Here is a 13,027-nt window from a genome sequence, read left to right as displayed (position 1 = left end):
GTTATTATTACAATTATAGGAATCACACTCGCCACGTCCGAACGGCGAACACATGTCAATGGAAGCGCGTGATCGTGAAAGTCTGAACGGTGAACGTCTTGATAAGCCGGGCAGTAGTGGTGTTAAGCCACCAAATGATCGACCACCATCACGTTCCGGCTCCAGTTCATCGCGCTCAACTCCCAGCCTAAAAACTAAAGATGTAAGTGTAAAATATTAATATAGCGCTAATTTTTGAGTACTCGTTGAAGGGTGTGAACTTTGCCGTCTGTCGATATTAACACATCTTATTGTTTCAAATAGATACGAAAAAAGATAACACAAGTTGTTAAACATAACTCGGCCTTGCCTATTTCTTTCGAATCAAAGTTTGTTCTCGAAATTGGTAACCACCGGTGATCTATGTCTTTATTAATTTTTGAGTTATGAGCAGTCGAAAGTCGACAATAAGTGTGCCGCATACGGGTGATCATGCGAAAGCTTAGCGCACACGACCTAACATACCTGCTCGTCGTATAAAATCAACAGCATTCGAGTAAAGGGCCGTTTCTCGCGGAACGTCGCATATGTGAAAATTCAATTTATGTTAAAAATAAAACTGAATTTATATTTACTAATAGAACGGTGCTCACAGGTATATTTGTCTGAGTAAAGTTACCAAGTAGTAACTTTGCCGTCGAAGCGGGTTTAATGCATAAAGCCCTATTTTTAAGAACAAAAAATATTGGATTTCAGCAAAGCCCATCTAAAATGGAGTAAAACAAAAATGCCTTTTAGAAAAGCTCAAAGAACTTGAAAATGTTGTAGGGAAACACATTTTCCTTTTTTTTGAAATACTGTTAAAACAGTTTCAGAACTCTTTTTTATTATAGTATTATTTCCTCTAATAATAAATAAATAAATAGTTTGGTATAGAAAATAAATGGACAAGTTTGGACTGTAATCACGCACACATTTTCCAAATCAAAAAATGGAAAGAGTGGGATAGCTCGTTATAAAATACTGCTAAACTAGTGAAACTTGGCTAGTGATTTTATGACGCAAGCTATATGTCCCAGAAAAAGAGCGCGACAGCGTCTGCATTTGAAAGAAACAATTTTAAAAAATATGCCCCCGGTAATATAAATAAATAAATGTAAGGCGCGATAACACTCCCCAAAGCCTTCGGGGAGCAACCTTATCGCTACAACAACAACAACAACAACAACAACAACAGGCGCGATAACCTCCGAAGAATCTAAGGCCGAGCTTCTCTTCCAGTTTGCGTCGTGCTCCTCTTGATTTTCCCTACAAATTGGCCGGACGGGACCTACATGTTTTATGCCGACTCCGAACGGCATCTGCAAGGCATATGAGTTTTCACTGAGAGCTTTTCATGGCAGAAATACACCCGGAGTGCTTGCCAAACACTGCCGAGGGGCGACCCCGCTTAGAAAAATGTTTTTCTAATTGAAAAATCTTATTTCTAAAATTTTGATGTTGCTTTGTCCGGGGTGTGAACCCAGGGCATACGGTGTGGTAGGCGGAGCACGCTACTATCACACCATGGTGGCCGCCATAGACCTGTATATAGACCAGTGGCAAAATCGATTGACTACAACGCCCCCATGAAAAAATTTTTATATTTTTAATAAATCTCTTCACATAAACATAGGTTCAACAAAAATACATAGTTAAATTCTATCGAACATATTTTACGGTAATTGTTTGCTGTGAAAAAGGCGAAATCGGTTACAAGCCACCCCCACTTTTTCTGTATCGAAAATTTATAAAAATGGAAAAAAGTGATGAAGCTCGACAAGTGGATAACGCAAGAGACAAATTTGTAATGCTGGGATGAAGCACACTGGCTTATGGAAGAAGCTACAGGCCTGCCAAAATACTGCTCTCAGAACCGTCACTGCGCCAGAAACCTGGGCATCCCAACAGACATCTGATTGATGAGCCAATACCGCCTAGGGACTTAAGGAGTCATATCCGTAAGCATTATGAGGAAATACGGCACCTGCGAACTCAGCCGTATGAAGCAATGAAACAGAAGCAGGTCCTCAGTGAACTCCACAGACAGGCGTCGGACCTTTATGCCAGGAATTGCCCGGTGAATCCAGTACTCAAAGAGCAGTACTCAAAACTTGCGGAAGAGGAACGCATACTCCCCAGGGAAACGCAAGTCACTCTAGCTCAACTTCGTTCTGGATACTGTAACAGGCTAAACCCTTACCTATCCAGAATCAACCCCGACATACAAAATGTATGCCCCGTTTGCAATGTGTCCCCACATGACACCAACCATCTCTTTAATTGTAATGTGGAACCAACGCCTCTAACACCCCTTTCATTATGGTCCACCCCTGTTGAAGCAGCAAGTTTCTTTGGACTCCCGTTAGAGGATATTGGTGACAATTTGTGATCGGTCGCACCTATTAGGTGTGGCGAAGCACTGCTACAACAAGAACAACAACACTGGCTTATTTCGGTCTTCACGAAACAAATTTCGAATCGGTTTTGAATCTGCATCGTACGGTTTGATTGTCCTGGTAACCTTGTTGAAATTTTTCAAGTGTTTTTTTTTTTGTGTAGACCAAACCATTTTTTTAACCTTGAGTCTTAAGCAAAAAACTGATATCTCCGTTCTATTTTCTCGTATATGTATGTATGTGTGACTTTTCTGTCAGCTCGATCAATCGTGGTCTTCAATTTTTTTGGTTGAAATTGAAAAAAATGTTTACCGTTTGTTTAAATAAAAAAGTTTCAAAAAATATATTGAGAGGGTTCGATTTTCGAATATGAAAGCCCAATAGACGTTTTGGACCCCTTAAAAAAATTTGGTTTGGTTGAGTATCCAGCAGGGTGTTGTAAGTGTAAAAAATTGTAGAAGAAGAAAGAAGACTACCAAGGGTGACACGAGTCACTACAACTGTAACAGGTTGAACTCTTACTTGCCCAGAATCAACCCTGATATACGTAATGTATGTCCTGTATGCGATGAGTCCCCACATGACACCAACCATCTTTACAATTGTCATGTGGAACCTCTGCCTCTAACAGCAGCATCCCTATGGTCCACCCCTTTTGAAACTACTAGTTTCCTTGGACTCCCGTTGTAGGAGTTTCATGACAATTTTAGAGTGGTCGCACCTATTGAATGGATCGAAGCACTGTTAATACAACAACGACGAATCGTCTCTTAACGATTTCGTCTAGCCATGGTATTTTTATAATTTTCGTTCATTTCTAGCGTTATGTCGAAAAGGTAGGCAATTGTCAAAAGATACGAATCATTCGCCACTGGGACAGGGATCAAGATATTTAGAAACTCCATTTACAACATGTGGAATCTTGCGACCGCTTTTTGAGTAACTTCCCGTAGAGCTAGATTCTTGAAACTAAGAACATACATACTGAAGTACAATCTCATGAAAATGTAGCATGAGGAAAAGAATTTTCGCTGGTCGTCCAGAGACCGTGAAAACTCAAAGAATCGTCCCAACTTGGAAATTTTGCTTTCGAGTTTTAAGAAACTTCCCAACAAGCCAGAGACCTGAAACTTTGAACGAAACTGCGGGCTTTATAAAGTTGTAATATTTAGGATAAGAGTTTTCTAGTTGGGGCAGGAGTCGAGATATTTAAGAGGTATTAAAAAATCCATTTAGAATTGTGGCATCTTGGGAGCGATTTTTAAGCTACTACTCATTGAGCTAGAACATGAAACCCTGTTCTTACATAGTTCAGGACACCTTGACAATGAAAGAAAAGAAGAAAATAAAAAGATAAATTTTTTTTTAAGTATTTCCTTTATATAAATAGACCAGAAAAACGAAAAATGTTGTTAAACAAAGACATTATCTTGTTGAACTTTACCAACAAGCAAAGTAAACGTTATGTAACTTTTTAATAAGTTTTCTCAAAAAAATCGTTTAGAAATAAGCGTCAAATAATTGAAACGGCTGCCTGCTTTTAAGCTTATAAATGTACGCTTATAAGAAATTGTTAAAATAAATCTTTTTATAAATATTTTTCTAATGCTTTTTTAAACGATAGTTTTTATATCAATCAATTTTTTCAATAACACTGTGCAACAGCCGGCTGGGTATTGGACCAAACCCACTGTTTTGTAGAGATTTAGGCTTACGTAGACAAAGTACTATCTACGTTTTTCGAAGTTAGCCTCCAAAATTTTTTTATTTAGCAAAATAAAAAAGTAAAAGTAAAAGTGTGGTCTGCTTGTTTTTTATTTGAATGGCTGAATTCTTTTTTTGAAAAATTACAGTACGAGCAATTCCAGTGCAGACATGAAAGTATTAGCCACTATCATGGGACTATCTGACTTTTCACCTCGTATAACAGCTGTTATACTAAATTTCTCAAAAAAAGAATTTAGCGCTTTAAATATGGGGAAAGAGCGGACCACGACCACTGCTACTGCTACAACAACAACAACAGCGGACCACGACCACATTTTTATTTTTTTAATTTGCTGAACGCTTTAACAAAAAAAATTAAATTTCGAAATGTAGAATTTCGAACTTTGAAAGCCGATATCTTTTTTTTGGAGGCTAGCTTCGAAAAACGGAAATAGTACTTTTTATACTTAAGCCTCAATCTCCTCAAAAAAGTTGGCTTGATCCAATACCCAGAAAAAAGTGTAATTTAATAATAATAATAATACGCATAAGTTGTGTAATTTAATAATAATAATAATACGCATAAGTTGTGTAATTTAATAATAATTATAATACGCATAAGTGGTGTAATTTATACGTATAATACAAGTGCACACATATCATTTCTTAATTTCATACATACTGTAACGAATTTAGGGAAATTCCGCTTATTTGAAAAGTTCTGCTAACATTCGAATCGCTAAACTGTTGAATAAATTACTCCAATATTTAGTATTGCAAAATGGTCTTTATTAGACTAGTTTGAGAGTACTTCTCAATAACTCTTACTTCACAATAGCGTGCTTAAATCAAAACTGATTAGTCATGCTTCACCTTGCTCTGATTTTATACTCTCGGTTTCCTCGTTCACACTTTTCTTCTAAGGTCTAGTAATTTCGCGAACTTCATGCTTGGTTACTAGCCATATACATGTATATTTGTAGTTTGTATATGTGAGTACTACTTCGACTGATGATGACATGCGTTTGTGAGTATGTCTCTGCTGCTTTGTATGTATGTGTGTACATGATGATTGATTTGTTTACGTACATACGAGTGGCTGCTTAGTATCTGCTTAGTGATGATAATATTCGTAACAATACATTAAATCAAGTTTAGCTACAATTCTTACGCATTCTTGGAGAAGTTAAAATATTTATAAATATTTACCCTCAACGTTTACAAAATGTTTTCTGAAAAACATTAAAATATATTTAATATTGAAAACGCTTATATATCGTTTAACACAGCAAGTTTACTTTAAGTTACTTTTAAAATCATTTACAGATAGGCCTGTTGGGATTTATATGAAATTCTAACATAAATACTGATAAAAATTTTATGAGGAAAAAAAATATAAAGATGGAGTGCAATTAATAGACTTTCGATGTAATCTTTACCTGAGTTCGACAACGTGCGCTTCACCTTAATATTTTTGATCCTTATAAAATTTTTTACAGTAGTTCTATGTTAAAATTTGAACATTAAAGTTCAACAAAATAATGTCTTTGTTTAAAAAGAATTTTTTTCGTTTTTTCTGGTCCATTTATATGAAGGAAGTACTTAAACACTTTTTATTTTTTTTCCTATCCTTTCAATAGACATTTACATTTTTATATTAAGGATAAGATTTTTTATATTTTTGTGGTTGGGCTCGTTTTATTTGACTTTAATATACATCTATATATTTATATTTCTTCTCAATTTTTTGTTATTATATCGGCCTACTGATTTGTATATTTCTTCTCTTTTAAGATGGATAAACCAGGCACACCGGGCGCAAAGGCACGCACTCCCACCCCAAACGCTGCCGCACCAGCACCAGGTGTAAACCCGAAACAGCTAATGCCACAAGGTGGTCCACCGCCAGCAGGATATCCAGCCTCACCATATCAGCGACCCGCTGATCCCTACCAGAGACCACCATCCGATCCGGCATATGGTAGACCGCCACCATTACCCTACGATCCGCATGCGCACGTACGAACAAATGGCATTCCACATCCTCAAGCGTTAACTGGTGGAAAGCCGTAAGAATATATATACAATAAAATTATGAATGTTTTTTTATTCCATTTATTGATGTTATTTTCCTTTCGAACAGCGCTTATTCGTTTCACATGAATGGTGAAGGCAGCTTACAACCGGTTCCGTTCCCTTCAGACGCATTAGTCGGTGTTGGTATACCACGTCACGCACGACAAATTAACACACTATCACATGGTGAAGTTGTGTGCGCTGTAACTATTTCGAATCCCACAAAATATGTTTACACAGGCGGCAAAGGCTGCGTCAAAGTTTGGGACATTTCACAGCCGAACAATAAAAATCCAGTCAGCCAATTAGACTGTCTGCAACGTGACAATTATATAAGATCCGTGAAATTACTACCCGACGGTCGAACGCTCATTGTTGGCGGTGAAGCGTCTAATCTTTCCATATGGGATTTGGCTAGTCCGACGCCACGTATCAAAGCCGAACTGACATCAGCAGCGCCGGCATGCTATGCACTCGCCATTAGTCCTGATTCGAAGGTGTGCTTCTCGTGCTGTAGTGATGGTAATATAGCCGTTTGGGATCTTCACAATGAAATATTGGTGCGGCAATTTCAAGGACATACTGATGGCGCTTCATGTATTGACATTAGTCCTGATGGGACACGTCTGTGGACTGGTGGTTTAGACAACACAGTGCGTTCATGGGATTTACGTGAGGGACGTCAGCTACAACAACATGATTTTAGTTCCCAAATATTCTCGCTCGGCTATTGTCCGACAGGTAAAATCGTATTAAAAATTTGTTAAAAGTATTTACTGGTTTGATACATAAATTGCGTATTTCTGGTATTGCAGGCGATTGGCTCGCTGTGGGTATGGAAAATTCACATGTCGAAGTATTGCACGCATCCAAATCAGACAAATATCAACTGCATCTTCATGAAAGCTGTGTGCTCTCTTTAAGATTCGCCACATGTGGTAAATGGTTCGTTTCGACTGGCAAGGATAATCTGTTGAATGCTTGGAGAACACCTTACGGTGCAAGCATATTCCAGGTGAGTTAAATTTTCACGTAACTGAGAAATAAAGTAATTATAAAATGAATTCATATAAACTTTTGTTTCCTTTTTAAAACATGTGTAGTCAAAAGAAACTTCATCAGTACTTAGTTGCGACATATCAACCGATGACAAATACATTGTGACAGGCTCTGGCGACAAAAAAGCAACGGTTTACGAAGTTATTTACTAATAAGCGTGACTTTTATTTTTGACAAATTTTACAAAACCGAAGAAATATTCATAACTTTCTTATATGCTAACATATTTCTACACAAAACAGAGCAGTCAAACACAATCAAACAAATGCAAACAAAAAAGCTATGAAAGTTGATAAGTGGCGAAATTTTTTCAGTCGCCCAAAGCATAGCAGTCTAAGAGTACGAAGAAAAAAACATGAGCAGTGAGGATGCCCAAAAAACGGAAACTGAAAAGGCATGAGATTGTGAAGAAAGCGTTGCGTTAAATAAATAGCACGCGCAGCAGTGGATAATGGTAACAAAAAATAGCAACAAAAAGCATAAAATAAAACTTAAAATATACATCAAATTATATATATACATACATAAACAAATTGTAGTTTATAAGTAATTTTAAGTAAACTAAAATTAATGAGACAAGAAAAAAAATAAAAAATAAACGAAAAACTATGCAAACAAATGCGCCGCATGAGCAAAATAACAAACGAAAATTAATAAATAAATGTAATGTAAAAGTAACAAAAATTTTCAACAGGAGTGTATGTAGCAAGAATTTGCTTATTATTTGGAAGCAACTAAGCTATAGAACGAATTGAAAAGCTAAGTTAAAGTAAATAATATATTTGTTAATATCTGGTGCGCTAATAGAGCTGACCAATCGATAAGCAAAGCAATAAATGTGACCCGGTCTATGAAAAGGTGACTTATGACTCAAAAAAGAAATTGCGAGAAACAGCTGTTAAAGATAAACAATGCATTTCTTCAATTTCCTAGTAGTTTTTCTTTTGCATTATGAACAGTCATGCCCAAATGGCAAAGCACAAACCAGTTTCTGATATTTTGGCTCCATTGCCATCCAAAAAAATGCTATCAATAAAATCTGAGGATGTTTCACCAGCCACCAAAGTGGCATCGAAGAAACCAAAGGCTTCATCGTCTTTCATTTGTGCTTTTCTTTCTCTACATTTTTAGTACACTTCTAAGCAAGTTAGGACTTTCTAGTTTTCACCACGTGAAAGCGTCACAAAAACTATCGAAAACAGAAAAAAGTGGAAACATTTTTTGAGTCATAAGCCACCTTTTCATAGACCGGGTCATATATACATATGAACGCTGTTCCACCGTCGCGTAAAGCTTTGCAGATATATGTATGTAGGCGACACATTTCAAATATAACTATGCTTGTTGTTGGTTGCAACGGGCAGTTGGCGCTAATAGTTGCTAAATTCGTGAATAATTCCGTAATTAAAATCCAACAACGAGTAACTTAAATAAACATTTTGTTAGAATATATTTTTAATTAAAGTAAGTATAAAATAAAATCAACTTACATTACATTTATGTATTGTAGAAAAATAATAACTAAAAATAAAAAAGGAAATGAGACACAAATGAAATATTTAAATTTAATTTCTTATGTTCAGGGATTTTATTGAACTTATAATATTTGCTAAAGTTAACTTAATATACTTCCTCCTCACATTTTTAATTATATTTTATCTTAAAGCTTAGCTACTCATTATCGTATGTCTCTGCACCCACATAAATATATGGATTTCGAAGCAATTCTGAAATGTAGAATATCCTTTTTAGGTATTTTTAAGAGCAGCGAACGTTATTTCAGCTTAAAAAATTCTCGAACTCTATTTAAAACTCTGTTCCGATTATCTCGTAATGAAAAAATGTTTCGATTTCAATTCTAGTAGCCTTGACCAAGCTAACTTAAATGTAACTGAAAGATTTAAAAGCGGTTACCAGGGGTTGTATTCAGTAAATATGTATGTAATTTGAAATGTACATTTTCCTTCATACAAATTATGTGAAGAAAAAGTGTAAATTTTAAAACGCACAGTTATTAAATCTCCCCTAAAACAGTGAAAAGCAAATCGTACGTTGTGGGTTCAAAATCGATTCGAAATTTCTTGTGAAAACCTTATCTTGTCTGATAATTTTTTGATATGGGAGGTTTTGTGAAATTCTCATTTTTAAATATTCTTACGCGCTGCAATTAATAACTTAAATAAGATTTTTATGTTAGTGCTTTTTTTCTTTTGCTTATTAAAAACGTTTATTTATTCTCTTTTTGGGGAGATAACTAATATTTGATTTGTCTCATACATATCGCTCATTTACTTCAATAGAGTCATAATTCAAAAAACACAATTTTCCAGGAGAGCCATTCAAAGATTTTAATTGCCATATGTTGCGCATATAAAGGCATATTTTCATTTGTATAGCACGTGGTAAATTTGTAACGGATCCCAAATATTTTTTTATACAACATAGATCACGTTATTGGGTACGTTTATATGTTATTAACTCAAAAGTCATGTTTTTTGAGTTATGACACTATTGAAGTAAATGAGCGATATGTCAACTTCCCCACTATACCTTAATTAATTTTCGGATTTCCAGTAAAATTACTTGTTTTGTTTTCCAGAGTATGTTGACTGTAAAATATCACCTACTGAGTGGAATATAACCCTATCTAGGCTGCCGTCCTATCCCAGTAAATTTTCAAAAAGCGTTCCATACTAGACATTGTTTGAGAAACGCCCTTTTTTCTTTTCAAACATGATTTATATAGAATTTTATTGAAAAACGGCCTGTCCTAGAATCTATATCAGCAGCGTTTATGCAAAAATTTTGAGATAGTCCGCTTTTCAACTAAATTCTAAGGTTGCACGTTTTTGTGAAAAAAACCGCGTTGTTGTTGTTGTTGTAGCAATGTTTCGCCCCACCTAATAGCTGCGACCGATCACAAATTGTCATCAATATCCTCTAACGGGAGTCCAAGGGAACTTGCTGTTTCGACAGGGGTGGACCATAATGAAAGGGGTGTTAGAGGCGTTGGTTCCACATTACAATTAAAGAGATGGTTGGTGTCATGTGGAGACACATTGCAAGCGGGGCATACATTTTGTATGTCGGGGTTGATTCTGGATATGTAACAGTTTAACCTGTTACAGTATCCAGAACGAAGTTGAGCCAGAGTGACTCGGGTTTCCCTGGGGAGTATGCGTTCCTCTTCCGCAAGTTTTGGGTACTGTTCCTCGAGTACTGGATTCACCAGGCAATTCCTGGCATAAAGGTCCGACGCCTGTTTGTGGAGTTCACCAAGGACCTGCTTGTGTTCTTTTGCTTCATACGGCTGAGTTCTCAGGTGCCGTATTTCCTCAAAATGCTGACAGAGATGACTCCTTAAGCCCCTAGGTCTGTTGGGATGCCCAGTTTTCTGGGTATTCAACAGAAACTGTTTGGTTAGCATCTCATTTCCCTCCCTGATGGGGAGTATTCTCGCCTCATTATGTAGATGGTGTTCTGGGGACATAAGAAGACAGCCCGTGGCGGTTCTGAGCGCAGTATTTTGGCAGGCCCGTAGCTTCTTCCAGTGGGTAGTTTTTAGGCTTGGCGACCATATAGGGGACGCGTAGCACGCAAACGGCTGGCCAATTGCTTTGTATGTGGTAATGAGCGTTTCTTTGTCTTTTCCCCAAGTACTGCCAGCAAGGGATTTGAGGATTTTATTACGCCTCTGGATTTTCGGAACAATTGCAGCTGCGTGCTCACCAAAATGTAGATCCTGATCAAACGTCACACCCAAGATTTTGAGGTGTAGGACAGTCGGTAGCGTAGTGCCATCGACGTGGATGTTCAAAATGGTCGACATTTGGGACGTCCAGGTTGTAAATAGTGATGATTTAGTCGGTGATAATGCCAGGTTTCGCGAGGCGAAAAAACTGGAGAGATCAGGGAGGTAGCCGGTTATTTTGTTGCAAAGCTCATCGATCTTTGGGCCCGGGCCTGTGGCCATTATTGTGCAGTCATCGTCGTAAGAAACGATAGTAACTCCTCCTGGTGGCGAAGGTAGTTTTGATATGTAAAAATTAAACAAAAGTGGGGATAAGATACCACCCTGAGGCACCCCTTGTTTAATTCTTCTTGGCTTTGATATTTCGTTTCTGAATTGCACCGATGCCTGCCGACCACCCATATAATTTGCGGTCCACCTTTTAAGACATGGGGGAAGGGTAGACCCGCGTCAAGGATTTCTGTAAACAAATTTTGATAGTGTGTTTTGAAACTAAAAGCTGAGGTAGATTGAAATAAAGCGGGAATTTTTAAGTTAAATTTTTACTAATATAGAAAAATTGGAATATTTTTGAAATCACTGTGGTAGTTTTCTCTATGGAGATCGTGGAAAGCATTTCTAAACAAAATTTAACACACTAATAGAACGCACCACTTGTGTATGTAAGTTTCCTTTATTTTTTTACCCGGCATTTAGCACAGAAAACGAAATACAACGAACATTTTATGTAATTAAATATTGTAAGAAACTTGTCGCGCAAACAATTGTTTTTTTTTTTATTAAAAATTCAGCTTTTGGGTATAGAAAATACAGAAAGCGTAGAATTTTTTTTCAAATGTTTTTTTACAGCATGCAGAATACTCTTATGGATATGTGTGCATATCTTCATTTCAAAATTTTTCTGGTAATTTTTTTTATATTTGAAATGTTCAGTTGAATCACACTTCTCTGTTACGGTTTTCACTAAAAATTTCGATCGGCGATTTGCCTTCTTATTTATATACAAGGTGTTAAGCGTGGTCGTAGTTAGGTCTTCGACTTTCTATTTAAAGAAAATAATTGAAAAAAAGATTTTACGATTCTTATTTCGAACATGGAAAGCTCAAATAGTTATCTGAGGCTTACTTCGGAAAATGGGTGAAATAAATTTTTTTTTCTCAAACGTAAGAAATAGAATAATGACAATTTTCAGAACGGTTTGTTAAATGCAGGGCTGCTCAACCCCTACACACTTGTAGCACTTTTGTTTTTGTTTTGCTTTGAATCGTTAGCACAGATCCAAATTCACACTTTGAATATAAAAAAAAATTTCCATAGCACTCCCATATGCCCTCACATATAATTTCCCGTATGAAGCTCAGGCACTTGTGTATGATAAAAAAATTTACATTAACAATTTCACAACTAAAAATTATTCAAAAACATAGCACTGAAAAAAATTTGTAATCAAATTTGATTCATAAATAAAATTAAAATAGATAACTGACCGCAGAGCTGAAATATATGGGGCATATGACCAAAGAATCTAAGCAAAACTGTACCAAAAGAAGAGATATGATAATAGTTAATTATCCTCAAGGAAAGTCAGTAAGTAGTGATACAAATTGCTGATTCGGAACTAGACCTAGAGTGCCAAATAAGTACTATTTTGTTAGTGGCTATATTTGCAATTATAAAATCGATAGTTTTGATTTTTATAGTTCATAATTAACATACATTTAAAAAAAGGCCACCAGCAAAAATACTGATACCAGTTTTAACGAGCTACGACTACATATGAATATGCCTTTTTTTCAACATTTCCACCATTTCGGAACTATCGAAAAATGCGATAATATCATACTAGAAGCATCATGTAGAATTTCGCTCCGGTTCGGGGCCAACGAAATACTACCAAGAAAGAACTAGATGTCAGCTGTCAAATTTTACACTAGTTCGTAACTATCCATAAAAGTGCCAATAAAGATCTGGTTCGAAAGTGGAAATTCGTATAAAGTTGCCGGGACAATTTCCGCCA

General features: G+C 36.3%; 1 protein-coding gene across 23 annotated transcripts in view; it reads left to right on the top strand.

Annotated features, from left to right (window-relative positions):
* The window catches only part of gro (groucho), a 94,347-nt gene extending 82,725 nt beyond the window's left edge, over nt 1-11,622 (top strand). For all 23 annotated transcript variants that reach the window (XM_067778639.1, XM_067778679.1, XM_067778672.1 and 20 more), the window contains 5 exons: nt 20-202; nt 5,919-6,193; nt 6,268-6,941; nt 7,016-7,215; nt 7,304-11,622. In XM_067778639.1, the coding sequence (XP_067634740.1) occupies nt 20-202; nt 5,919-6,193; nt 6,268-6,941; nt 7,016-7,215; nt 7,304-7,411 (1,440 nt within the window). In that variant the 3' untranslated portion in view covers nt 7,412-11,622. The remainder of the gene's footprint in view (nt 1-19; nt 203-5,918; nt 6,194-6,267; nt 6,942-7,015; nt 7,216-7,303) is intronic.
* Nucleotides 11,623-13,027: the final 1,405 nt, after the last annotated feature.

The sequence above is a fragment of the Eurosta solidaginis genome, chromosome 1 (genome assembly GCF_040869045.1).
Source record: "Eurosta solidaginis isolate ZX-2024a chromosome 1, ASM4086904v1, whole genome shotgun sequence".
Taxonomy (NCBI): Eukaryota; Metazoa; Arthropoda; class Insecta; order Diptera; family Tephritidae; genus Eurosta; species Eurosta solidaginis.
The sequence above is the reverse complement of the archived record's forward strand: the minus strand, read 5'-3'. Positions and strand labels throughout refer to the sequence as shown.